This window comes from Melanerpes formicivorus, unplaced genomic scaffold, assembly GCF_026170545.1.
Source record: "Melanerpes formicivorus ecotype bairdi unplaced genomic scaffold, bMelFor1.0.p_v2 SCAF_25, whole genome shotgun sequence".
In the NCBI taxonomy this organism is placed as follows: domain Eukaryota; kingdom Metazoa; phylum Chordata; class Aves; order Piciformes; family Picidae; genus Melanerpes; species Melanerpes formicivorus.
Genome location: NW_027142377.1, coordinates 1323873 through 1351554, shown reverse-complemented (window position 1 = coordinate 1351554; position 27682 = coordinate 1323873). Strand labels below are relative to the sequence as shown.

The 27682-nt window shown below is 57.0% G+C and overlaps 2 protein-coding genes across 5 annotated transcripts in view; one reads left to right on the top strand and one right to left on the bottom strand.

Moving 5' to 3' along the window:
- Positions 1-54: 54 nt before the first annotated feature.
- Positions 55-10886, top strand: EIF4A3 (eukaryotic translation initiation factor 4A3). The gene is made up of 12 exons (XM_068153051.1): positions 55-306; positions 494-566; positions 1383-1449; positions 2802-2864; positions 4605-4737; positions 5584-5664; positions 6321-6462; positions 8018-8156; positions 9014-9129; positions 9591-9698; positions 9841-9968; positions 10671-10886. Exons 1-12 carry the CDS (start codon positions 135-137, stop codon positions 10685-10687), a joined length of 1239 nt encoding a protein of 412 aa, XP_068009152.1. The 5' UTR covers positions 55-134; the 3' UTR covers positions 10688-10886.
- Positions 10887-13471: 2585 nt separating this feature from the next.
- The window catches only part of ATL2 (atlastin GTPase 2), a 56503-nt gene continuing 42292 nt past the window's right edge, over positions 13472-27682 (bottom strand). For 3 of the 4 annotated variants that reach the window (XM_068153046.1, XM_068153047.1, XM_068153048.1), the window contains 7 exons: positions 27381-27473; positions 26985-27123; positions 26043-26170; positions 22225-22281; positions 21344-21415; positions 19130-19561; positions 13472-14632 (listed from right to left, as the gene is read on the bottom strand). In XM_068153046.1, the coding sequence (XP_068009147.1) occupies positions 14513-14632; positions 19130-19561; positions 21344-21415; positions 22225-22281; positions 26043-26170; positions 26985-27123; positions 27381-27473 (1041 nt within the window). In that variant the 3' untranslated portion in view covers positions 13472-14512. The other variant, XM_068153049.1, reaches the window with a different exon arrangement.

Sequence of the window (27682 nt, the reverse complement as noted above, 5' to 3'; positions counted from 1 at the left end):
CCTCTTCCCGCCCTCTGCCCCCGCGCCTGCGCAGTGCCCGCCGGCCGCCCTCGGCGCCTGCGCAGTGTGCTGGCGTTGCTCGGCGGCGGTGCGGGTGCGTGAGGGCGAGCGGCGGGGAGGCTTCGGCTTTAGCCATGTCGGGCTCGGCGGGATCTGGTGGAGCGACCGGCTCGGCGCGCAAGCGGCTGATGAAGGAGGAGGACATGACGAAAGTAGAGTTCGAGACGAGCGAGGAGGTGGATGTGACGCCCACCTTCGACACCATGGGGCTCCGGGAGGACCTGCTGCGCGGCATCTATGCCTACGGTGCGCGGCCGGGCGGCGACGAGCGGGGCGGGAGCCGGGGCCGGGGGGGCGGAGGGGCGAGGGGGGTGCCGGCGGCTGAGAGCGGATGTGGGGCGGCGCGGGTAGGCCGCGGCCCGCCGGGTTCTGCGGCCCGCCGGGCGCCGCGGCCGCGCTGCCGCCGCTGCCGGTTAACGGGTGCCCTCCGCAGGTTTCGAGAAGCCCTCGGCCATCCAGCAGAGAGCCATCAAGCAGATCATCAAGGGGAGAGACGTGATCGCCCAGTGAGTGGGGGCGCCTGCGGGCGGTGGGGAGCGGGCCGGCGGCCGGGGAAGGCTGCGGGCCCCGGGGCGTGGGCTGCCCGGCGGCGGCGGCGGGACGCAGCGCGGTCGTGCTCGCTGCCCTGTGGAGCTGGAAGCCGGGCTGCTTGTCAGCCTGGGCTGCTGCACGGCAGGATTAGCTTCACGGAACTGTCAGGCTTGGAAGGGACCTCCGGGATCAGGCAGTTCCAACCCACCTGGGTACAGCCATGGGCAGGGACACCTCACAGCAGGCCATGCTGCACAGCCATAAATGCAGTAGTTGTAAAGCCATGAGTGTCAAGGTTCTGATAGTGGGGAATCTGAATGTATATCTGTTTATCTGTCTGTCTGCTTATGTACATATCTATCTATACACACACACAGTGTGTGGCTCAAACCCCTGCCTCCTCCCTGGAGGTGTTGAAGGCCAGGCTGGATGTGGCCTTGAGCAACCTGGGCTAGTGTGAGGTGTCCCTACCCATGGCAGGGGGTTGGAACTGGATGATCTTGAAGGACCCTTCCAACCCAGCCCACTACATCAGTCTCTGAAATAAACTGTGTGACAAACTGCAGGAAGGTGCAATGCCAGCCTCCTAAGGAGCAAACATGCTCCTGGTGCTGACACTGCACCTCTCAGAGCAGTGTGTCTGCAGGTCGTGCTGTGATCAGAACAAATCTCTCTCAGCTCTGCTGTTGGCAGTGCTGCCTCCTTTCCAAGGAAGGAGCAGCACTGAGCAGAGAGATGAGATGCAGTGAGGTGGGCTTGTGCAGGGTGTTCACCAAGCATCTGCTTTGCAGGTCACAGTCAGGAACAGGAAAGACAGCAACGTTCTCCATCTCTGTTCTGCAGTGTCTGGATATCCAGGTGAGTTTCATACCATGTGCCACAAGTTCTTTCTGCCTAAATTGGTAGAGTCTTCATCTCACAGCTTTTGCTTTTAGAGTGACCAAATGAAGCTCTCTGTTCAAATTGTTTCATGATGAGCAGTGAACCCCAGGCAGGTTTCTGACTGACAGGTTCACCAGAGGCAGTGTAACTGTTAAATCCAACCTGGCAAAATGGCTGCATGTCAAAATCCTGTCATTCTGAAGTTGGCTTTAACAGCTGACCTTTGTCAGCTGATAGAGGCCTAAACTAATCTCTCAGCAGGCAAAACTGTCCTCAAACAGTCCCAAGAGCATCAGCAGCCTTGTCTGAACAGTTGGCACTCATTGCACAGAATCAAACTGAGATCTGTATCTGGCAAGGTTTGGGTTTTGTTCTACTCAGGGGCATTGTGTCCATCCAGTTGTTAAGTGTGGTTTGAATCCTCGATGCCAATGCAGGCTGGGGGTGATGAGATGGAAAGCAGCCCTGCAGAGAAGGACTTGGGGGTGCTGGGTGTGGGGAGAAGGTGGACAGGAGCCAGCAATGGGCACTGGCAGCACAGAAGGCCAAGGGCAGCCTGGGCTGCATCCAAAGCAGTGTGGCCAGAGCTGGAGAGAGGGGATCCTGCCCCTCTGCTCTGCTCTGGGGAGACCTCACCTGCAGGGATGTGTCCTATTCTATGGGGACCCCCAACAGAAGAGAGACCTGGAGCTGATGGAGAGGGTGCAGAGGAGGCCACAAAGATGCTCAGAGGGCTGGAGAACCTCTGCTGTGGGGACAGGCTGGGAGAGTTGGGGCTGTTGATCCTGGAGAGGAGAAGGCTCCAGGGAGACCTTAGAGCTGCAGTTCAGTATCTGCAGGGGAGCTGCAGGCAGGCTGGGGAGGGACTGTTCAGAAGGGCCTGTGGGGATAGGATGAGGGGCAGTGGTTTGAAAGTGGAGCAGGGCAGACTGAGGTTGGCCCTCAGGAGGAAGTTGTGCCCAAGGAGAGTGGTGAGACACTGGCCCAGGCTGCCCAGGGCTGGGCTTGAGGCCCCATGCCTGGAGCCATTGAAGCTGAGCCTGGCTGTGTCCCTGTGCAGCCTGCTCTAGCTGGAGGTGTCCCTGCTGAGTGCAGGGGGGGTGCACAGGATGCCCTGGGAGGCTAACCTGATGCAATGTGAATGTGTAGATGCTGTTGAATAAAATGATGATTTCCTGTGGGCCAGAGCCCTCTGGAACAAAGCTGTACAAACCTTGTACAGTCAGCACTGCCCAGCCTATATTGGTGAGGAGTTGTGCCAGTTGGGAGCAGTGTGGGTTCCTTGCTCTGGTGTTCCTTGTGATGAGCTAACTGCCTCTTCCCATCAGGTCCGTGAGACCCAGGCGCTGATCTTGGCACCCACTCGGGAGCTGGCTGTGCAGATTCAGAAGGTAAGAGCATTCCACTTGCTGCCTGCCAGGCACCTGCCAGGCCTGGAGCAGCTTCTGGTTTGTTTTTTTGTTCCCAGCATAGCTCAAAGCAGAGCTTTGTCCTTTTCTTTCTGTTCCTGAAGGGACTGAGACATTTTGATCAAGGCCTGGTGTTTGCTCACTCTCATTAGATCCGTTCTTGCCACGCTGGTTAGCTGGCTAAGGTTTTGCACATCTCTAACTGACCCCTTAAGGACAGCACTTCTAAAGCAGTTGTGGTTCCTGGGGAACCAAGTTCCCTCTGCATCAAACCTCCTGCTGAGGAGGACCAAGTTCCCTCTGCATCAAACCTCCTGCTGAGGAGGACCAAGTTCCCCCTGCATCAAACCTCCTGCTGAGGAGGACCAAGTTCCCCCTGCATCAAACCTCCTGCTGAGGAGGACCAAGTTCCCCCTGCATCAAACCTCCTGCTGAGGAGGACCAAGGTCCCTCTGCATCAAACCTGCTGCTGAGGAGGACCAAGTTCCCCCTGCATCAAACCTCCTGCTGAGGAGGACCAAGGTCCCTCTGCACCAAACCTCCTGCTGAGGAGGACCAAGTTCCCCCTGCATCAAACCTCCTGCTGAGGAGGACCAAGTTCCCCCTGCATCAAACCTGCTGCTGAGGAGGACCAAGGTCCCTCTGCACCAAACCTGCTGCTGAGGAGGACCAAGGTCCCTCTGCATCAAACCTGCTGCTGAGGAGGACCAAGTTCCCCCTGCATCAAACCTCCTGCTGAGGAGGACCAAGGTCCCTCTGCACCAAACCTCCTGCTGAGGAGGACCAAGTTCCCCCTGCATCAAACCTCCTGCTGAGGAGGACCAAGTTCCCCCTGCATCAAACCTGCTGCTGAGGAGGACCAAGGTCCCTCTGCACCAAACCTGCTGCTGAGGAGGACCAAGGTCCCTCTGCATCAAACCTGCTGCTGAGGAGGACCAAGTTCTCCCTGCATCAAACCTGCTGCTGAGGAGGACCAAGGTCCCTCTGCATCAAACCTGCTGCTGAGGAGGACCAAGTTCCCCCTGCATCAAACCTCCTGCTGAGGAGGACCAAGGTCCCTCTGCACCAAACCTCCTGCTGAGGAGGACCAAGTTCCCCCTGCATCAAACCTCCTGCTGAGGAGGACCAAGTTCCCCCTGCATCAAACCTGCTGCTGAGGAGGACCAAGGTCCCTCTGCACCAAACCTGCTGCTGAGGAGGACCAAGGTCCCTCTGCATCAAACCTGCTGCTGAGGAGGACCAAGTTCTCCCTGCATCAAACCTGCTGCTGAGGAGGACCAAGGTCCCTCTGCACCAAACCTGCTGCTGAGGAGGACCAAGTTCCCCCTGCATCAAACCTCCTGCTGAGGAGGACCAAGTTCCCCCTGCATCAAACCTGCTGCTGAGGAGGACCAAGTTCCCTCTGCATCAAACCTCCTGCTGAGGAGGACCAAGTTCCCCCTGCATCAAACCTCCTGCTGAGGAGGACCAAGTTCCCTCTGCATCAAACCTCCTGCTGAGGAGGACCAAGTTCCCTCTGCATCAAACCTCCTGCTGAGGAGGACCAAGTTCCCTCTGCATCAAACCTGCTGCTGAGGAGGTTTGGGCAGGAGGCATGAAAAAAACATACCTCCGGCTGCTTGTGCTTCGGTCCCTGTAAGGAATGGCTGTGCAGAGCTGCATCCCTTCACACACAGGAGCTTGGTGAGAGCTCAGCTAAGCTGTTCCTTGGTGTCCTCACAGGGCCTTCTTGCTCTGGGAGACTACATGAATGTGCAGTGCCACGCCTGCATCGGGGGCACCAACGTGGGCGAGGACATCCGGAAGCTGGATTACGGGCAGCACGTCGTGGCTGGCACCCCGGGCCGTGTCTTTGGTAAGGGGATGGAGGAGGCTGCCTCACCTCCAGCTTCAGACCTGGCTGCAGCTTTCTGTAGCTTGGCTGCCCTTCAGTTTGAAATAGCACAAAGATGGCATTGGTCCTCTCGAGGCCCTTCATGGAACGTCAGCGGGAATGGGTGTGAGCAGGCAGCGTCAGCTGGCAGCACAGAAGGCCAAGGGCAGCCTGGGCTGCATCCAAAGCAGTGTGGCCAGAGCTGGGGAGAGGGGATCCTGCCCCTCTGCTCTGCTCAGGGGAGACCTCACCTGCAGGGCTGCATCCAGGTCTGGAGCCCTCAATACAGGAGAGGCATGGAGCTGATGCAGTGGAGCTACAAAAGTGATCAGGGGGCTGGAGAAGCTCTGCTATGAGGACAGGCTGAGGGAGGTGGGGGTGTTCAGCCTGGAGAAGGCTCTGGAGAGACTTATAGTAATGACTTTCCAGTACCTATAAGGGACTACAAGAAGGCAGCAATTCATAGCTTTATAGAATGGGTTGGCTTGGAAGGAACCTTCAGGATCATCCAGTCCCAACCCCCTGCCATGGGCAGGGACACCTCCCACCAGCCCAGCTTGTTCAATGCCTCATCCAGCCTGGCCTTCAACACCTCCAGGGAGGAAGCAGCCACAGCCTCCCTGGGCAGCCTGTGCCAGTGTCTCCCCACCCTCTCTGGCAAGAATTTCTTCCTCACCCCCAGTCTCCATCCATCCCCTCTCCACCTATCACTCCCAACCCTTGTGAAAAGTCCTGGCCCAGCCTTCTTGCAGGCCCCTTTCAGGTGCTGGCCTGCAGGGCTGCTGGCTTCCAGAGGCCTTTTCCCCTCACCCAGGGAAATCCTTACAGATATGATCCGTCGGCGGAGCCTGAGGACCCGTGCCATCAAAATGCTGGTTCTGGATGAAGCAGATGAAATGCTCAACAAAGGTACAGAACACACCAACACCAACATTTGCCTGCCTTTTACACCCTTTCTTTTCACCCCCTTGAGATGCCAGGGTAGAGTTATCAATTCTTGACTGCTTCCTCTCTTCTTAATCTTCCCAAACCCACTGCAATGTGGCCTATGGCCACATTGCAGTGGGTTTGGGAGGATTAAGAAGAGCTGAGGCCATGACAGCCACACTGCAGTGGGTTTGGGAGGGATAAGAAGAGCTGAGGCCATGGCAGCCACACTGCAGTGGGTTTGGGAGGAATAAGAAGAGCTGAGGCCATGGCAGCCACACTGCAGTGGGTTTGGGAGGGATAAGAAGAGCTGAGGCCATGGCAGCCACATTGCAGTGGGTTTGGGAGGAATAAGAAGAGCTGAGGCCATGGCAGCCACACTGCAGTGGGTTTGGGAGGATAAGAAGAGCTGAGGCCATGGCAGCCACACTGCAGTGGGTTTGGGATGAACAAGAAGAGCTGAGGCCCTGGCAGCCACACTGCAGTGGGTTTGGGAGCACTGTGTGACACTGCCTTTGAGCTACTGATTCCCTCCATTGATCTCATCACTGGATTCCAGCAGGAGATTTGGGAGAAGGGGTTTGCTAACTGCTCTCTGCTCTTGGATTTGCCTTCCCCCCCACCCCCTCCCCACCCAGGTTTTAAGGAGCAGATTTATGATGTGTATAGATACCTGCCTCCAGCTACCCAGGTGGTTCTGATCAGTGCCACCTTGCCTCATGAAATCCTGGAGATGACCAACAAGTTCATGACAGACCCCATCCGCATCTTGGTGAAGCGGTGAGTTGAGTGCTCCTTGGCATGAGCCCCTGCACTGAGGCCAGCCCTCAGCAGATCACTGTATGAACTGCCCTGGACAGGTAGCTTGCCCATGACACCAAGCTGTGTGGTGCTGCTGGCAGGCTGGAGGGAAGGGATCCAGCCAGCAGCACCTGGACAGGCTGCAGAGCTGGGCCCAAGCCAACCTCATGAGGTGCAACAAGGCCAAGGGCAAGGTCCTGCAGCTGGGTCAGGGCAATGCCAGGCACTGATACAGGCTGGGCAGGGACTGGCTTGAGAGCAGCCCTGAAGAAAAGGCCTTGGGGGTGCTGGGGGATGAGAAGCTCAAGAGGAGCCAGCAGGGAGCACTTGCAGCCCAGAGAGCCAAGCAGAGCCTGGGCTGCAGCAAGAGAAGTGTGGCCAGCAGGGCCAGGGAGGGGATTCTCCCCCTCTGCTCCACTCTGCTCAGACCCCACCTGGAGCACTGTGTCCAGCTCTGGAGCCTCTCTTCCAGGAAGGATCTGGAGGTGCTGAGGGCTATGGTTTAGCCCCAGACATGGTAGACTTAGCTAATGGTTGGACTTGATTATCTGGAAGATTAGAGGACACAGTCTCAAGCTGTGCCAGGGGAAGTTTAGGCTGAAGGTGAGGAGAAAGTTCTTCACTGAGAGTTGTTGGCCATTGGGATGTGCTGCCCAGGGAGGTGGTGGAGTCCCCATCCCTGGAGGTGTTCAAGAGGGGATTGGATGTGGCACTTGGTGCCATGGTCTAGTCATGAGGTCTGTGGTGACAGGTTGGATTCGATGATCTTTGAGGTCTCTTCCAACCTTGGTGATACTGTGAAGATCTTTTCCACCCAAGATAATCTATGGTTCTACTTCTGTAGGCCTGCTCTGTTAATATGCTCTCTTAGAGCAAGCCAAAAGCTTTGGCTTTACAGATCCTGGATGTTCTTGGAGGTTCTGGTTGGTAGTGGTACAGGTCCTCATGCCCTGAAACTCAGCAGAAGCCAAGGGGAGTAAGTGTAGGCAGGCTGAGAGGAGGAGCCTCCTCCTGCCTGATCTCTTACACTGCCTCCTTTACCATTCTTCAGTCTCTCTTGCCAAGAAGCCTGATGAGAAGAGAAATAGTATTCAGTATTCCTAAGGTTGGAAGGGACCTCAAAGATGATCGAGTCCAACCTGTCACCACAGACCTCATGACTAGAGTAGGGAGGACACTGCTGCCCACTGCAGGCTTGAACTCAAGACCTTGCCATTAAGGGTCTGATGCACTACCAACTGAGCCACCTGAGGGGGTAAAAGCAAAGGCTGCATTTGCTTTGCTGCATTTCCTTCTCAGATTACTCACCTCTACATGGTACTTGCAACAAATGTTTCCCTTTGAAGCTGTCTGTGTGGAACAGAGGGGGTGCCTCAGGTCTAGTCTCTGCTGCAAGGGTCACATTCCAGGTCCTGCTTAGAGAAGGCTTCCCCAGGGACTTTAGTACAACTTGGAACTGTATGGGGGCACCCCCAGCCCCTCTGACTGCCTTCACCTCCTTGTGGTGGAGTACAACTCTTCTTCTTCCCTACAGTGATGAGTTGACCCTGGAAGGCATCAAGCAGTTTTTTGTGGCTGTGGAGAGGGAAGAATGGAAGTTTGACACCTTGTGTGACCTCTACGACACCCTCACCATCACCCAGGCTGTCATCTTCTGCAACACCAAGAGAAAGGTACACAGCAGCCAGCAGAGCAGCATGGGGTGACTGGGGGGCACTAGGACACAGCCACCTAAGAGCTCTGGTGGTTCCCCTGTTTGGGAACTCTGGCCTGGAGAGCCCTCCCCCATGGGAGTTGGGGCTGTTCAGCCTGGAGAAGAGCAGGCTCCAGGGAGGCCTTAGAGCAGCCTCCCAGTACCTGAAGGAGGCTACAGGAGAGATGGGGAGGGCTTATAGTGCCAGGATGAGAGGGAATGGATTGAAGCTTCAGGAGGGCAGATTGAGACTGGAGATGAGGAAGAAGTTCTAGGCAGTGAGGGTGGGGAGACACTGGCACAGGTTGCCCAGGGAGGCTGTGGCTGCCTTCTCCCTGCAGGTGTTGAAGGCCAGGCTGGATGAGGCCTTGAGCAAGCTGGGCTGGTGGGAGGTGACCCTGCCCATGGCAGAGGGCTGGAACTGGATGATCTTTCAGGCCCCTTCCAAACTAAACTATTCTCTGACCCTATGGACAGAGGTTGAGCATTGGGATGTGCCCAGCTGAAGGTCTGCCTGCAGGCAGAGCAGGAGGTGCCCTTTCTGGAGAGCTGCTCAGGCACCACTGGGCCTGTTCTGCCCAGTGTTCACAAGCCTGAACCAAAGCCAGACTTCCTGAGTAAATGCCTTGGATTCCTTTCCTTCCAGGGCTCCTGGGAGCCCTCCCCTGCCCTGCAGGCAGTGCTTTGGAAGGGTGGTTTGCTCCTTTTAGCCCCAGAGTGCCTGGGGTGGCTCAGGCCTGGCCAGCAGCTGCGTGCCCAGGTTTTGCCCCCGGGGCAGCTGGGGTGCTGGGCTGTGCTCACAGGGCCCTAACGCAGGCTGCCTGGCTGTGTGCTTAGGTAGACTGGCTCACAGAGAAGATGAGAGAAGCCAACTTCACGGTGTCCTCCATGCACGGGGACATGCCCCAGAAGGAGAGGGAGTCCATCATGAAGGAGTTCAGGTCCGGCGCAAGGTAAAGGCCTCCCGCAGTGCTGCTTGCAGCCTCGCTGCCGCTCCCGGGAGGCAGGAGCCAGCCTCGGGGAGCTCTCCTCTTCTGAGGAGGAGGAGGAGCCCCAGTTCCCACCCACCCCCCTGTGCTGTGGCAGGGCTGGGAGGAGCAGGGATGGTGGTGCTCAGTCTGCTGTGTGGTGCTGAAGAGGGAGGGAGTTCCTGTGTTTGAACAGCCCAGGCGAGACCAGGGCCCTGTCTGCTTTAACCTCCTGGGTGCAACACCCTCTTCCCACTAGGTTATAGCTCTCTTGGCACTCTCTGTGCTCACTGAAGCTTGGGACTGCTGCACAAGACAGCTTTCCTCCATGCTGCCAGTGTGCTGTGGGCAGGGGGAAGCACAGAACTGCAGGAGCTGCCCGGTGCTGGGGACTGCCTCTTCCCAGCTCCCACACCCACCTGCTAACCCTCTGCTCCTCTTTGCAGCCGAGTCCTTATTTCAACAGACGTCTGGGCTCGGGGCCTGGATGTGCCTCAGGTGTCCCTGATCATTAACTACGACCTCCCCAACAACAGAGAGCTCTACATCCACAGGTAGGCCTGGCCTGGGGGCAGGGCAGGGCAGCATGGGCAGCTGGCCCTTCCCCGTGGCAGCTCCGCCCCTCCCGCTGCGCCGCCCCTCCCCTCCCGCCCCACCGCCCCTCCCGCGGCTCCACTCCCTGCCTCCCGCCCCTAGGATCGGCCGCTCGGGCCGGTACGGCCGCAAGGGGGTCGCCATCAACTTCGTGAAGAACGACGACATCCGCATCCTGCGGGACATCGAGCAGTACTACTCCACCCAGATCGACGAGATGCCCATGAACGGTGAGCGAGCGCTGCCCGCGGGCGCCCCCCGCTGCTGGCTCCCCGCGCTGCACCCTGCCCCAGCCTGGCTGCTCTCCCCTCCAGCCAGCAGATGGAGTGAGGGGCTTCTGCCCTTCTGCTCTGCTGAGACCCCACCTGCAGGGCTGCAAGGACGGGGACCTGATGGAGAGGGAGCAGAGGAGGGCCATGAAAATAATCGGAGGGCTGGAGAGCCTCAGCTGTGGGGAGAGGCTGAGGGAGCTGGGGGTGTTCAGCCTAGAGAGGCTCTGGGGTGACCTAATCACAGCCTGCTAGTACCTGAAGGGGGCTACACTCAGGCTGCAGAGGGACTATCCCCAAAGGCCTGCAGGGACAGGGGGCACTGGCTTCAAACTAGAGCAGAGCAGATTGAAATGGGAGGTGAGGGACAAGTGCTGTACCAGGAGGCTGCTGGAACAGGTTGCCCAGGGAGGTGGTTGAGGCCCCATCCCTTGAGCTATTCAAGATGTGGCTGGACAGGGCTTTGAGCAACCTGATATAGTTGGGGATGTCCCTGCTGGGTGCAGGGGGGGTTGGGCTGGATGAGCTTTGGAGGTCCCTTCCAACCCAGAGCATTGTGTGAGTCTGTGAAGGAGCTGGGAGCAGGTGTGCTCACCTGGCAGGCTGTGGCTGTCAGCACCCTTGTGGTGCATACTTACATTCTCTCCTTTTCTCTCCTTCCAGTTGCTGATCTTATCTGAAGGCCCAGGCCCAGCAGGGAGCTGCACTCACAGTTTGGTAGCCTCCATAACTCTGTTTTAGCCCTAGACCTTCTTTTCACCTTGCTGGTTCTTGAGTGGAGCTGCTCATGGGAACTCCTGTAAATAATGTCTTGACTTTTACTGCCCCTCCCCACACACACCATGTGTTTTTCAATTAAAAATGGGAATTTTACCATAACCTGGGCTGGATTACTTCCCAGGGCAGCTTGGAGATCCTGCCAGACCTGGCTAGCACAATCCAAAGCCCCAGTGGACACTCAGTGTATCTGAGGGCACCTGTTGTCCACCCACCCCTTTTGCTGTCCCTGTCCCGTGCTACCTGAGGGGCTGTGTGGTTCCCTTGACAGCAAGGATCAGCCATCCACAGCAGAAGTGTGGCCTGGCCCTGACCTGCTGGAAAAGGACTGAAGGAAAAATGGGGCCTGGCCCTCACCTGCTGGAAGAACACTGAGTTAGGAGACAGCCAGGAATGTAAGTTGCTGTTGTTTCTGACTTTCTGGAGCTGGGAATCACAGCAGGAGTTGCTCTGGGTGAGATGTCCCCTCCTGAAGAACCCAGGGCCTCAGGCAGGTGCTGGAGGCTGAGCACCTCTTGAGCTTGGTGGCACTGGGAGAAACAGATTGGATTCAGCACTGCATGAAGTGACAGAAAGGGAAGTCCCTTTGTTCCTTCCGGATGCTGTAGCATCTTAGGTCTTCCATCACCTTCTCTGTCTCCCTCTGGTATCTTCCACAGAGCTTCTGCCTCGCTCTGCTGCATCCTTCCAGAGGCAGGAGATGCCCAGAGCTGCACTGCCCAGTGGAGTCAGTGCCTGACTCAGCTCTTCCTGTGGAGTTTGGGAAAGCAAGGCCTTGGCACACCACCAGCTTGCACAGCACTGGAAGGGTTCTCAGCTCCTCTCCAGAGGCAGGAGCAGAGCAGCCCCTGGCTGGTGAAGGCAAGCAGCTGTGTGCTCTATGCTCCTGTGCCTGCAGGCAGTGAAACTCCTGCCCTCTTGTCCCTGCTCTGTGCATGACCCCAAGCTTCTTAGCAGTCTGGGATGTTCTCAACAGCAACCTTGCAGGGAAAGGCAGGCTGCTACAGCTCCATGCCCCCATGTGCCCCTGCCAGCGGGGCAACCTGCTCTAGTGGAGGGTGACCCTGCTTACTGCAGAGGGGGCTGGACTAGATCACCTTCAGAGGTCCCTTCCACCCCGTGACCATTCTGTGATCCCCAGTGGAGACCACCCCCACACAAACCCCAGTACCCTCAGGCTCTGCTCTGGCTGATGAGAAGGAAACACACAAGCTGTGGGGCTCTCTAGGAACTGGGCAAGGAGGCTCAGTTCAGCCAGCAGCTGGGCTCCGGATCAGCAGCAGCTGGCAGATGGACAAGGCAGCACACAGCCACACTGGGGGTACTGCTTCAGTCCACCCTCGAACACAACAAACCCACCCGGGACTGGCCCCTGGAGCCGCTTCCCAGCGGCCTCCAGCAGGGGGCGGCAAAGCCGTGCCGGTGGCTCTCTGTTGGCCGCGGGTTATAGGCCGGGCCGCCCAGGCCCTCCTGCACCGAGCTCAGAGCTGCTCCAGTACCTGGCTCCCAGGCTCCTTAGCCTGCTTGCCGGCCACATTTGAGACTCAAGCTCGCTGCAGTTGCCGGCCCCTGCTCTTTACCCACTCCCAAAGGCCCACTACAGCCCTCCATGCACACAGAATGGAGTCCCCTGCCCCAGCAAGATAAGCACAGTCAATGGAGAGAACAGGGCAGGGGTGGCCACACGACCAGCCCCTATCACCCCCTTCGTCCTTTTTTGTCCACCCCCTCACACCCCCTCCCCAATTTGCTCCTCCCCACAACCACTTGCCCCCTCCCTGCTTTGCTGACTTCCTCCCTCCTCTTCACAAATCCATACAGAAGGCATTCAGGTATCAGGAAGACTTTCACAGGTTAGGCTCAGCCCTTCCCCTGCACCTACCAGAAACCTCCACCCGTCTCAGCAGCCCAAGAGCAGCCACACTGTGCCCCCCCAGCTAGGAGATGGAGAGGGGAGAGGGAGAGCTCTGGCTGTGCACTGCCTTAAACAGAGAGGTACCGGGAAAGAGGATCACAGATGGCAACATCCTGGGACTCTGTGGCCTCTGGAGGACTTTTCTTCGTGGTTCTACCAATTAACTCCTGCTTGCCCTCAGCCTACAAGGAGCTGACGCAGCCTGGCCCAAGAGCCTGCGGGTTGAAGAGGCAGCTCTGCCGGGCGAGGGAGCCTTTGCTCCCCCTGGCGGCCAGGCCCCGGCTGCTGCAGGAGGACGCAGACCCCACGCAGCTGTGAAGAAGCAGCCCGGCTCTCATGTCACTGTATATACACAACTGGTTTTTAATCAGGTACTGAAAATAAATTACAGGAGAGAACTCGAGAATGCAACAGAGGACAAGAGTTTCACAACAAACATTCCCGTCGTCGTTGTTTCCTTGCGGGTTTAATCCCACGGGGGGCGGGGAGGGAGGAGGGAGGAAGGGGAAGGAGAGATTGCAGTGCTGGAGGCAGGTAAAGATCACAAAGATATCGAAAGAAAACAACAACAACAACGAAAAAGAGGCAAAAAAAAAAAACCCTAACCCAACAAATAACCACCCCCCCAAAACAAAACCTCCTCTCCGAGTGTCGATGCATTCACGCAGGGTACAGGAGCCACAAGCATTCCTTTCCCGGGGGCCGCCCGAGGGGGCGCAGGGGGGTGCGGGGGGAAGGGCTTGCGCCAGAGACTACAAAAAACAAACCCAAACTTGATTGATTGGTTTATTTTCCGATACAAAATCGTCGTATTTATATATTTATAGTTTCATATACATGCCCTAAAAGCTGTGAGCTCTCGGAAGAGACAAAATAATAATAATAACAATAACAATAATCAATGAAATAAAATCAAACCCTGACCGACGCTGTACAGACAAAGCCTCGCTCGGCGCCCCCCACCCCCACCCCCGGGGGAGCTGCAGGCAGCCTCGTTGCTTTCTTGTGGGTTTGGTTTCAGGATGGACTTTTCCCCCACACCACCAACCCCCCAAGCGGAATTAATGGCAATGATTCTACCCAGAGGAAGGCTACAACCCCCCGGGGGGAAACAGCTGCTGCTCCGCGCCTCCCGCCTGGGCAGCGCCAGGGCGGGACACGGCCGCCAAGCCTGAGCCTGAGCCGAGCCCCCCGCCCCGGCTCCGCTGCCGGCCCCCCGGCCCAGGGCGTCAGCAACCGCCGAGGCGCGCTCCGTGCCACGCTGCGCTACAAGGCAATACAGCAAGGGAGGTTTCCGGGGTGGATGGAGAGGCTCGGAGGGGCTCTGCCGGCGGAGGCTCGCCCAAGGGAGGCACAGCGCGGGGCGCGGGACAGCCGCCGGGGGCTTAGAGCTTTAGAACTTCCTGAAATACCCTCCTGCAGAAGACAGGTTCCCGGGGCAAGCCAGGGAACTGCATCCACTCCAGGGCTGGGGGTAAGGAAGGGGGGGGAGGAAGGTCCCTCCCCACCCCCCCAGAGACCCCCCACGACCAAGCAGCAGGGTTCAGCACAGCCCTTCCCTCCTTCCCCTCCCCTGCAACCTGGCTCTGCCCAAGGTGATGGCAGCAAGCTGTGGAGCCACTCACACTAAACTACTTCTACAGTTGACTGATTGTAAACTTTGGTTTATTTTTAACATATATATACTTTTTTTTTTCCTCGTTTTTCTTTCCTTTTTTGTTTGTTGGTAAATGATTGAGTTCTCCAGGTACAGCCAAGCAAGTGGAGGATGAGAGGAGGAGGGGCAGAGCTGCAGGAGGAGGAGGAGGAGCTGTCAGTCTGCCTTTAGTCTGGCGTGGTGAACCACCTGCTCGCTCAGGCCTGCTTTGAGAGAGTTTTTGACTGACTGCCTCAAGTGATCCTCCATCAAGTTATCACTCAGGGGCTTCAACACCTGCGGGGGGAGAAATGTGCACACACATACACACACACAACATAAAACAACAGACAGACAGACAGAAAATAACAACAATGAGGTAATGCAAGGAAAATAAAAGAACAAGAATCAACTTAAACCACACACAAAGAGATGAGGCTTGAGAGGATGGCAGGGGGGGAAACAAAACAACAAACCCAACCCACACCAAACCAACCGCAGCTCCGAGGCGGCCGAAGCCTGACACACCATGTGGCACAGAACTCAAGGAGAGACGGAGGTTTGTTTCGCCGCTACAGTGATGAGGTTGAACTCGGCCACCACACACTGCTAGGGACGGGAGGGGAGAGGCCAAACCCCCCGGGAGGCAGCCCGCGGCTGGCCGGCGGCCACCCCCCGCCTCGGCAGCTCCCGCAGGAGGGGAGGGATGCGCAGTTCCGTACCCTAGGAGGCAGCGGCGGCAGCAGGCTGGCAATGGGGAACAGCGGCTGAGGCGGCCCGGCCCGGCCGAGTCCCAGCTTATCGTCCTAAGGTGTGGCAAGAGTGAACACTTTCGAGATACCAGAAAGGGAGTTTAAAAAGAAACCCAAGCCAAAGTAAAAGGACCACAGGGGGCTAGTTTTTCTTCTTGTTATTGTTGGAGGAGAGGCGCGGCCGGGGCGCGGGGCGGAGGGCACGGCGCAGCGATCGGCGTCTAAGCACTTCCAAGAGTTTGGAAAACACCTACAACACCAAGGCAGCCGTTAGCACAAGTGCCTCGGGAAGGCAGCAGAGAGGGGAGCAGGGGGGAACAAAAACAAAACAAAGGCAAGTTCGGGGGAAAAAAAAAGAGAAACGGGGTTGCCAGTAACTTCTCACCTTCCTGGGATTCCTCTGAAGCAAGCAGGGGAAAGAAAAAGGCAGAGATTCAGGACAGCAAAAATCAACAGCGAGGACGCGAGATACAACTGCCCCGGCATGAGCTCCTGCGAGGGACGGCGCCCACGGGCTGCCCCCACGGGCAGGCAGGCTGGCTGCCCCCACAGCACCCCTAGACAGGCTGCCCCCAGAACCTGGCTGCCCCCACGGCACCCCTAGACAGGCTGCCCCCACAGGCAGGCAGGCTGCCCCCACGGCACCCCTAGACAGGCTGCCCCCAGAACCTGGCTGCCCCCACAGCACCCCTAGACAGGCTGCCCCCACAGGCAGGCAGGCTGCCCCCACGGCACCCCTAGACAGGCTGCCCCCAGAACCTGGCTGCCCCCACAGCACCCCTAGACAGGCTGCCCCCAGAGGCAGGCAGGCTGCCCCCACAGCACCCCTAGACAGGCTGCCCCCAGAGGCAGGCAGGCTGCCCCCACAGCACCCCTAGACAGGCTGCCCCCAGAGGCAGGCAGGCTGCCCCCACGGCACCCCTAGACAGGCTGCCCCCAGAACCTGGCTGCCCCCACAGCACCCCTAGACAGGCTGCCCCCACAGGCAGGCAGGCTGCCCCCACGGCACCCCTAGACAGGCTGCCCCCAGAACCTGGCTGCCCCCACAGCACCCCTAGACAGGCTGCCCCCACAGGCAGGCAGGCTGCCCCCACAGCACCCCTAGACAGGCTGCCCTCAGAACCAGGCTGCCCCCAGAACCAGGCTGCCCCCACAGCACCCCTAGACAGGCTGTCCCCACGGCACCCCCTCCTGGCTGCCCCCACAGGTAGACAGGCTGCCCCCAGAACCTGGCTACCCCCACAGCGCCTCCAGACAGGCTGCCACCAGGGCACCCCCTCCTAGCTGCACCCATGGCACCCCCAGCCTGCCCACCCCCAGAGCCAGGCCGCCCCCGCTGCAGCCCTGGGGGTCAGGTCCCTCCCCAGCCCCAGCGGCACACAAGCAGGGCTCAGCACAGCCCCTCTCCCGCTCGCACGCCAGGGTCTGCCTAAGCAGCAGAGCATTTAACACAGCACAGGGGCTCGGGCAGCCCCTGGCGGAGGTGCTGCCGTGAGTGCTATTGGTGCTGTGCCACATCACCTCCAGCCGGCTCCTCTGGAGACCACCTTGCTCCAGCCCCCAGCAGGCAAGCCTTGTGGCATGAGCCAGGCTCCCTGCCCCGCTGCCAAGGCAAGGTCAGCAGCCACACGATGCCCTGCGTGCTCCAGGGAAGCTGCACTCAGGCAGTGCCACACCCGGCTGGCACCTCCCCTCGCAGTGCCCTTCAGCCCCAAAGCCAGCAGCTCTGCTGGGACACAGTCCCACCAGCACTCGGGGCACACCTGACAACTCAGTGCCCTGCTGCACATTCCCCTGCTGTAAACAGGCAGCCACTTTCCCACCCCAGTGTACCTCAGATCACAGCATCACCCAGGGGGAAAAGACCTCAGAGATCATCAGGTCCAACCCAGTACCTAACACCTCCTGACAACCAAGCCATGGCTCCCAGTGCCACATCCAAGCCTTTTCTGAGCACCTCTAGGGGTGGGGGCTCCACCACCTCCCTGGGCAGCACATTCCAATGGCCAATGACTCCTTCTGGGAAGAACTTTCTCCTCACCTCCAGCCTAAACCTCCCCTGGCACAGCTTGAGACTGTGTCCTCTTGTTCTGGTGCTGCTTGCCTGGCAGAAGAGACCAACCTCCACCTGGCTACAACCTCCCTTCAGGTAGCTGTAGACAGCAATGAGGTCTCCCCTGAGCCTCCCCTTCAGGCTAAACACCCCCAGCTCCCTCAGCCTCTCCTCACAGGGCTGTGCTCCAGACCCCTCCCCAGCCTAACATCCTGTGAGCCTGGGGGAAGTTCTGAGGCCTGATTCACAGACTGCACTGGGTTGGGAGGGAGCCTCCAAGGGCATCCTGTGCACCCCCCCTGCACTCAGCAGGGACACCTCCAGCTAGAGCAGGCTGCACAGGGACACAGCCAGCCTCAGCTTCAATGTCACCAAGGAGAAGCCTCCCGTGGGACAGCAGCAGCTGAGGTGAAGAACAGGAGCACTCTTTGGCCTTCCCCATTTCTGGTACTGCCCCAGATGCTTCACCCATTGCATCCACAGGGCAAGTGTCTCCCCTTCAATGTATGTTTAGAAGCAGAACTTCTTGCTCTGACAGGGCAGCAAGATCATTAGAGAGCCCCCCCACTCTCAACTCCAAGCACACAGTGAGGCTCTTCAGTAACACTTTCTGGATAGCTTCCTAAGCTTCACAGCCTGTGTGCACAGCATCTCTTCCTGAAGACAGCAGTCACACTTCTGACCCGGTTTTCACCTTGACAGCACTAAGATTCTCCCTTACAGGCTCACAGGATGTCAGGGGCTGGAAGGGACCTCTGGAGATCTTCCAGTCCAAGCCCCCTGCCAGAGCGGGACCATAGAATCCAGCACAGGTCACACAGGAACACATCCAGACAGGGCTGGAAAGGCTCCAGAGGAGACTCCACAACCTCTCTGGGCAGCCTGCTCCAGGGCTCTGGGACCCTCACAGGGAAGAAGTTCCTCCTCATGTTCAGGTGGAGCCTCCTGTGCTGTAGCTTACATCCATTGCCCCTTGTCCTATCCCAGGGTGCAACTGAACAGAGCCTCTGTCTGTCCCCTCCCTCCTGACCCCCAGCCCTCAGCTATTGATAGACATTGATCAGATCCCTCTCAGCCTTCTCTCCAGACTAAACAGCCCCAGGGCTCTCAGCCTCTCCTCACCAGGCAGTGCTGCAGTCCCTTCAGCAGCCTTGCAGCCCTCCCTTGGACTCTCTCCAGCAGATCCCTGTCCCTCCTGAACTGGGGAGGCCAGAACTGGATGCAAGATTCCAGGTGAGGTCTCAGCAGGGCAGAGCAGAGGGGGAGGAAAACCTCCCTGGCTCTGCTGGACACACTCCTCTGAATGCCCCCCAGGAACCCCGTGGCCTTCTTGGCCCCCAGGGCACATTGCTGTCCCCTGCAGAACTTGCTGCCCACCAGCACTCCCAGGCCCTTCTCCCCAGGGCTGCTCTCCAGCAGATCCCCTCCCAACCTGTCCTGCTGCAGTTTATTCTTCCTCCCCAGCTGCAGGACTCTGCACTGATCCTTGTTGAGCCTCAGTAGGTTCCTCTCTGCCCAGCTCTCAGTCTGCCCAAGTCTCTGCATGGCCTCACAGCCTTCAGGGGTCTCAGCCAAGCCTCCCAGTTTGGTATCATCAGCAAACCTCCTGAGCAGGCACTCTGCCCTCAGCAGAGCCCCTGAGCAGGCACTCTGCCCTCAGCAGAGCCCCTGAGCAGGCACTCTGCCCTCAGCAGACAGTTTGCCTGCTGCTCTAAGCCAGCCCAGCTAGGTACCTGCTGCTTGTTTCGTTTCTGCTTGGTGGAGCCCAGCTCCACCTTGCCCTAGGGACAGCTGCCGGTGCAAGGAAGCGCTGCCAGCGCCTCAGGAGCCAAACTTGCTGAGCAGAAGCTCCCTGGAGCTGCTGGCCGCTCTCTTCTGAGCGCCCTACCCCCGGCTCCCGCCGTGCTTTCTGCCCCCCGGGGCGCGGCGCTGCTGCCCAGGCAGGCAGGCAGGGGATTTGCATGAGAAGAGGAAAGGCAGAGCACCAACCTGTTCCCATATCGCTTCGGCGATCTGGTCGATGGCTGTTCCGATCTCTCTGAATTCCCCAGAGTACTTAACGTAGGCCCAAGTACAAAATGCTAGGAGAGCCATGCCCAGCACCAGGTTGCACAGGGCGGCTATGGAGTTCATGCCCAGGAAGCCGCTCAGTCCTGAGGTTATGTACATGGCGAACATGAGGGCGAAGAGGGTGGCCGGGGTGCGGGCGGCGTAGAAGATGTTCTTCCCGTCGTTGTGCTTCACGAAGTTTGCATAGATCTCGTCGATTTCCACCTCCAGCTGCTCCTGGTAGCGCCGGCAGAACTCCTCCCCTCCCATCTTCTTCACCGAACGGAACTGCCGCACGGCAGACTCCCGGCACTCTTGGTGCCTCCGCTCCAGGTCCGAGGGCGCCAGGTAAGGTTTGTCCCCACCGCAGACCTGCGGGTGACAGAGGGGCAGCGGCTTGTCACGCTGCTCTGCGCGGAGCTAAAGTCCCCCCTGGAGCTTCCCTGGCTCTGTAAGCTCCGGGGGGCCCTTCCCGAGGGAGGCGACAAAAGCTGCTTCCCATCACGGCTCAGTGCCACGGTGCCCAGCGGGGGGCTGGGGTGGAAGGTACCTCCGAAGGTCATCCAGTCCAGCCCCCCTGCATCCTCCACTAGATCAGGCTGCCTCACCTTGACTCTCTCTCCAGGGATGGGTTGGAAGGCACCTCCAAAGGTCATCCAGTCCAGCCCCCCTGCATCCTCCACTAGATCAGGCTGCCTCACCTTGACTCTCTCTCCAGGGATGGGTTGGGTTGGAAGGCACCTCCAAAGCTCATCCACTCCAAGCCCCTCTGCAGTCAGCAGGGGCATCCTCCACCAGAGCAGGCTGCCTCACCTTGCATGTCTCTCCAGGGATGGGGCCTCACACAGGAACACAGCCAGACAGGGCTGGAAAGGCTCCAGAGAAGGAGACTCCACAACCTCTCTGGGCAGCCTGCTCCAGGGCTCTGTCACCCTTACACTGACCAAGTTTTCCCTTCTCTTCCCTCCTGTGGCACCTCCTCTGCTCCAGCTTGCCCCCAGTGCCCCTTGTGCTGTCCTTGGACATCCCTGAGCAGAGCCTGGCTCTGTCCTCCTGTCTCAACACATACAGATAGAGGCACAGGACTGAACTCTTCCTTTCCACTGTTCACAGAACCACAGAATTAAGCAGGTTATAAAAGACCTCAGAGATCATCAAGTCCAACCTATCACCCAACACCACCTAATCAACTAACCCATGGCACTGAGTGCCTCATCCTCCAGGGATGGTGACTGCACCACCTCCCTGGGCAGCACATTCCCATGGCCAATCTCTCTTGCTGGGAAGAGTTTCTTCCTAACATCCAGCCTAAACCTCCCCTGCCCTTTGGGCAGGTCCAGGAGGACAGGACACCAGCCACACACACACACACACACACATTACTCCTGCCATGGAAAGGTGAAAGAACCCCAGGAGGCAGGGAAAGCTTGGCTTGAGGAAGGTGAAGGAGAACTCTAAAGGCTACAAACCCTCCCCTCAGCTCTTCACTCCTGGTCACCTGCCTCAGTGGGGCATCCTGTGCAGCACTTGGACAGACAGGGTACATTTGGTCCTCCTCCTGCCCACTGCTGCCACCAGCAGGCTCAGGGAGCTAACAGGTGGCAGGAAGCAGCAGGAACCAGCTGCTGACACAGCCTGTTTGCTCTCTACAACTACCTGAAGGGAGGTTGTGGCCAGGTGGGGGTTGGTCTCTTCTCCCAGGCAAGCAGCACCAGAACAAGAGGACACAGTCTCAAGCTGTGCCAGGGGAGGTTTAGGCTGGAGGGGAGGAGAAAGTTCTTCCCAGAAAGAGTAATTTGCCCTTGGAATGTGCTGCCCAGGGAGGTGGTGGAGTCCCCATCCCTGGAGGTGTTCACAAAAGGCTTGGATGTGGCACTTGGAGCCACGGTTTGGTTGTCAGGAGGTGTTAGGTAATAGGTTGGACTTGATGACCTCTGAGGTCTTTTCCAACCTGGTTGGTTCTGTGATTCTATCTCCAGAGGTCCTGCCCATCCCCAGTCTGTGATTCTGGTTTCCCAGAGCTCCAGTTTTGCTGCATCACACACACAACCTGGGAGGAGAAAGCAGACAGCTGCTGGGCCTAAGCTCCTTCTCTCCATCAGCACCCCCACAACCAGCAGGAACACTGCAGGCCCACCTGTGCAGTTGCCATACCTGCTCCATGCCTTTGCTGTACAAGTCTTTAGCTCCTGCCACAGCAGCAAGATTGTTGGCCTCAGCTGTTGCCTGGAAAACACAAAGCACAGGTAAGGCAAGCTGCCCACCACACCCTCACCACCTCCACAGCTCCAGGGGGCACAGGACAACACCCCCCAGGTGCTAGGCACGGGCAGCAATGCACATCAGAGCAGGTTACTGACTGCTGCAGCTGCAGCCAGACTGCCAGGGGCTTGTGAGAGGGCAACCTCTGGGCAGTTCTCTGCTGTTCAGGAGCAAATAAGGATCCACTGAATCAGAGAATTGTCAGGGTTGGAAGGGACCTCAAGGCTCAGCCAGTTCCAATCCCCCTGCTGCCATGGGCAGGGACACCTCACACTACAGCAGGTTGCTCACAGCCACAGCCAGCCTGGCCTCAAAAACCTCCAGGCAGGAGGCTTCCACCACCTCCCTGGGCAACCTGTGCCAGTCTCTCACCACCCTCATGGGCAAGAACTTCCTCCTAACCTAAGTGGTGGAATGTTAAGCCCAACACCCTGCTTGCATTCCACTGTAGCTTGCAGTGCTGCTTGTAAATAGAGCTGCCATTTGCTCCCAGCTGAGCTGCCCTGGCAAATCTAATGTTGGAGGGGAAATTTCAACCCACCACATGGGAGAGGAAAACCCAAGCAGCAAGTTACAGGCAACACTTAGACACTGAAGAGGCTTCAACATCTCAGCCCTGCTTGCTTTGCTAGCTGGAGCTGAGGAAAGACACAGGCACCCAGCCAGGCTCCATGAGTTCAGGAGGCTCTCCAAGGACACACACAGCTCCCCACAGAGAGCTGACAGCAAAGGACACATCAGCTGTTGGAGGGTTTGAGAGGGAAGTTAAATACCTGCAGCATAGATTTGGGGTGAGGTAGCTCCTCTCCTTGATAGATTTTTATGTAAGCCTGAAAGGGAGAAAGGAAAAGAAACAAAGTTAAGGTCTGGTTTTTCCCACCTAAACATTTCTGCCTGAGAAGAGAGGGATGGTAGAAAGACAGAGCTCAGCTTGGGTCTCTGTAATAATGCTGAATATTTAATGGAGCCATCTTCTTGACACAGATCTGGCATTCTTACACTTATCCCCAGGGCCTGCATCTCCTGGCTGTGCATCTGAGGCTGGGCCTGGCAGGGGAGTAGAGAACCTTGAGGAGACACTGCCACTGGCTCAAGCAGGGGTCTGCTCCTTCAAGTACATAAGGTCTTTGCTAGGCAGGGAGTCTTCCCCCCCCAGACAAGAGTTAAGGTGGCACCCACCTGAACCTGGGGCTGTTGAGTCTGGAGAGGAGAAGGCTGAGAGGGGATCTGATCAATGTCTGTCAATAGCTGAGGGCTGGGGATCAGGAAGGAAGGGACAGGGATGGCCTCTGCTCAGTGTGCCCTGTGATAGGGCAAGGGGCAATGGATGGAAAATGCAGCACAGGAGGCTCCACCTCAACATGAGGAGGAACTTCTTCCCTGTGAGGGTCCCAGAGCCCTGGAGCAGGCTGCCCAGAATGGTTGTGGAGTCTCCTTCTCTGGAGCCTTTCCAGCCCTGTCTGGCTGTGCTCCTGTGTGACCTGTGCTGGATTCTGTGCTCCTGCTGTGGCAGGGGGCTTGGACTGGAGGATCTCCAGAGGTCCCTTCCAACCCCTAACATCCTCTGATCCTGTGATCCTCTGGCAAGAGGTCTGTCCAAACACTCCCCACTGCTGGGAGAAGCAGTATGCCTTCCTTCCAGGCAGGCAAAGTGGTCATGCATAGAGAGTTGAGCACCCAAAGCCAAGCAGGCAACCTAGCCCTCTGTGCACCACCAATCTTCAGGTGACCTTTCACAGGCTCACAGGATGTCAGAGGTTGGAGGGGACCCAAAGAGATCAAGTCCAACCCCCTTGCAGGAGCAGGACCATACAATCTAGCTCAGGTCACACAGGAACACATCCAGATGGGGCTGGAAAGGCTCCAGAGAAGGAGACTCCACAACCTCTCTGGGCAGCCTGCTCCAGGGCTCTGGGACCCTCACAGGGAAGAAGTTCCTCCTCATGTTGAGGTGGAGCCTCCTGTGCTGCAGCTTTCACCAGGGTCTTAGAAAAGAAGAGCCTCATTGAATCATAAAGGCTGGAAAAGACCTTTAAGATCCAGTCCAACCATGACTACTGAACTATATCCTGAACCACCACATCTGTTTCAACACCTCCAGGCATGGGGACTCTATCACCTCCCTGGGCAGCCTGTTCCAATTCCTTATCAGTCTCTCAGTGAAGAAATTTTTCCTAGTGCCCAACCTAAGCCTCCCCTGGCACATTTCCCATTTCCTCTCATCCTGTTGCTGGTTACCTGGGAGCAGAGTCCAACCCCAGCCTCACTCCAGCCTCCTTTCAGGGAGCTGCAGAGAGCAATGAGGTCTCCTCCTCAGCCTTCTCTTCTCCAGGCTAATTACCTCCAGCTCCCTCAGCTGCTCCTCACAGGATGCCCTCCAAACCCCTCTCCAGCCTCATTGCTCTCCTCTGGACACCCTCCAGCTCCTTAATGTCTTTCCTATGCTGTGGTGCCCAGAACTGATCCCAGCATTCAAGCTGTGGCTTCCCCAAGGCCAAGTGCATCCTTCAGGTCCTCCTCTCCAGCCCACAAGATGGCCTTGGGCGAGATGAGTGGAGCAGGCAGAGCAGGAGCCGTTCAGTGCCCTGGCCAAGCTGTGCAAGTTAAACCCTCAAGGCCATTTTTAGCCCCTCAGAGATTAGGCAGTTGTTCTCCCTCATCTTACTCCTGCTCTCCTCCCCCCTCAGGCTCTGACCTGAGGATTTTTATGTCAGCTTTTTTTTCTGTAAAGGAGCAGAGAAGGTGGTTGTCAGGGCCCCTCCATACCCAGAGCTCCAGGCTGTAGGACAACCTACAAAATGTATAGAGTTCTAGGGGACTCTGTTCCCTCGACCCCCTCCTGGCTTCCGGCGCTACCCCCCCAGCGAGAGCCTTCCCACTTCCACCTCGGCCTCCAGCAGCTCAGCCTGAAAGGCAGAGTCCTGAGGGAGCAGCCCTCTTTAGTTACATAACCAGAGTGGCTCTGCAGCACCCTGCAGGACTGCTCCCAGGCTGGAGCTGGGATATGAACTGGGCAGCATTTCAGAGAGCAAGTTTGTAGGGGGCAGTCAACTGCTGCCAAGGGCAGACTTCTTACACTGGGTAGGACCAGGTCTTACTGGAGAGGAGAGGACAACACAAAGCAGCATACCACCAGATCAGCAGAGAGACTGAGCAGGCAAGCTCTAGAGTGCTTGGTTTATGCTCCTCAGGAGAGCTATGACATCTTCCCTTTGTAGAAAGTGTAACCAGCAGCACAGGGAGGGGATTCTGCCCCTCTGCTCTGCTCAGACCACACCTGCAGCACTGCCTCCAGTTCCGGGGCCCCCAGCATAACAGGGACATGGAGATGCTGGAGCAGGTCCAGAGGAGGCCATGGAGATGATCAGAGGGCTGGAAAACCTCCCCTGTGGGGACAGGCTGGGAGAGTTGGGGCTGTTCAGCCTGGAGAGAAAAAGGCTTCAGGGAGACCTCATAGTGGCCTTCTAGTACTTCAAGGGGGCCTACAAGAAAGCTGGGGAGGAACTTCTGCCAAGGGCTTGCAGTGACAGGACAAGGAGAAATGGATTGAAGCTTGAGGGGAGCAGATTGAGACAAGGAAGAAATTCTTTCCAGTGAGGGTGGGGAGACACTGGCACAGGCTGCCCAGGGAGGCTGTGGCTGCCTCCTCCGTGGAAGTGTTCAAGGCCAGGCTGGATGAGGCCTTGAGCAAGCTGGGCTGGTGGGAGGTGTCCCTGCCCATGGCAGGGGGGTTGGAACTGGATGATCTTGAAGGTCCTTTCCAGCCCAGACCATTCTATGAAAAACAGTTACTCCATATCACACTAAAGGATTGTGCTCTCCCTTGCTTAAAGGGGTTTCTCCCTTGCTTGCTTAACACCAGCCCAACTCTGTCCTACCCTTCATGTGCTCCAAAGCATAAGTGCAAACAGAGATTCTTCAGGAACAAAGTGCCACTTTCTCCTACCAAGACAACTGTCTGAGTCATTGCAGTTCACAAAAAAAAGCAGCTTGCAGAGAGCAGAGCAGCTCCTGGTGAGGCAGGGATTATGTTATCACATTTCTGCTGCTGCCACCCTGACAGCAAAACAGCTCAAGAGCCTGACAGCTGCGAGTGTCAGATCCAAAGGTTTCAGAGCATGCAGTGGTGGTGCTGCTGCACACTTCAGTGTTTAGAAAGCATCTCCTGCACATGTTAGAAAGGCAGGGAGGGGAGCAGCTGTAATTTTCACTGCAGAGCTAGAAAACCCTACTCTAAAATCCTCATGAAGAGCTCTCTTAAAAGAGACAAACCCAAAAGAGACAAACCCAAACGGTCTCTAATACAGCTTGAAGTATTTCAGCCTGTTTACAAAGGAAGAGGAGCCAAAGAAAACAACACCCCACACACACACCCCACCCCACAGTTCTGCCAAGAGCTGTACCTTTGGGAAGCTGTGTGCCAGTTCTGCAAAGTCAGAGTAAGGAAACACAAAGAGAGGGGAGAAAAAAAGTGAGAGCTGCTCAGTCAGTGTCAGCCTAGATAGCTTTAGCATCTCTGGGAACAGGCCCTAAAATTAGAATGCTTGCTGGTGAAGCCATTAGCAGAAGCAATTAGCAGGAGTTTGCTTACCTTGAAGTATTCTACAAGATCTCTACAGGTCACCTTGGAGCCACTGATCTCTTTTTCTACCAGGTTTTCAGGGGCAAGCAGCAGTGGCACCAAATTCCGTAGCTCTCGCTTAAAGTCCTCATCTATGTCTAATAAAAGCCAGTCCGTTAGAGGAGAAAAAGGAGAGAAGGAAAGGAAAAGAGAAGTGGTTAGCTTTCTTCTCAGTCCTGCAATTCCTATGGGAGCACAACCCATGGTCCTTCAAAGCCCAGAGTGTGCCCAGCTCCTGCTGCATTTCTCAGCCATTTAAAGGCCTCAATATGTAGTATAGCTTGGGTGAAGTTCTGCCTGCTCTTTAATCTGAACTCCAGCCTCAGAGAGCAAGCTTCCATAGCCCTGCCAACACTTCAAGTGCATTCCCCAGGGACACCAGCACCTTACCAGAGCCCCCAGGGCTGTGCTCTGAGCCCACAAGTGGTTGGCACCCCACTAGCACAAACCCACTCTTAGCTTTCTCCATCCTGATGCATTTCCTCTGCGGGGGGGAAGGCCAAGCAGCACGTGGAGGAGCCCTGAGTGCTTCTCACTGCAGCAGCAGAAGCCTACAGTAACTAATTCTGACCTTTGGTCTCAAAGCCTTTCAATTTGAAGGAGGGATTCTCTGCGAATTCTCCCCCTCTGGAATCCATAGTTAGAGTCCTTCTTTAACGACCTCCAAGTATGTCTCAAGTGCTCAGATAACACTCAACAGCTGGTCACAAAGACCTCCATTCCCTCAGCCTGCTGAATTCCTCTCCCTTTCAAGCACTGAAGAGAACCCAGGGCTTCACCTTCCTAACCCTCCCCTTTGTCCTGGCCAAGCATTCCACCAGCAGACTGTTGAGGCACTTGGCTGCCGCTAGAGCAAAGCAAACAAAACTCAGCCCTCTTGAAGCAAGAAACACACAATGGAAAGCTTCCTACCATTCAACCTCCCATCAAAATTTGGGTTTGTTGCAACTTTAAGACCAGGGTGGGGCAACAGGAAACAGCCAAGAGTACTGAAACAGGAGTGAATATGCTTCCTTACATTCTGTAGCTCTTCGTGTTGGTTTTGCTTTACCTGGAAGGAAGCAGAGGCAGTAAGGGCTGCTAAGAGCTGTGCAATTAAGAGCACAACAGTGCTGCTTAAGCTTTCAGTCCTCAACTTAAGTGTCAAGCTCTAAAACCCAGAGCTCCACAGGAGTGGGAGCATCCCAAATGTATTTTGAAGGGCACAATTAGCTCCTTCAAGCATCATTACCTTGCCAAGGAGCTGGCACTTAAGGTATGGATTACTTCACAACAGTATTCAGTAGAAGACCTCTGGCCAGAACTTACCTGCAATCTTTTCTCTAGGAACTTCCTTCCTCCTTCCAAGCCATAGGCATGTTCATAAGGGTAACTCCAGTCTCTAATTAAGAACATTAGTGTCTGCAACAGGAAGAAGAGCAGCAGTGAATGGCTGACAGATCTCCTCTGACCTTAGCAATGCTACCACATGATTAAGCAAAAACCTTACTAAGCTCAACAGCACTAAAAGGCAGCAGCTTTGTGCTCTCATGGCTGCAAGAGTTTGCTTGTTGGGAAACATAAAGAGGCTGCATCTATAGCAGTGTGGCCAGCAGACAGAGAGAGAGGTG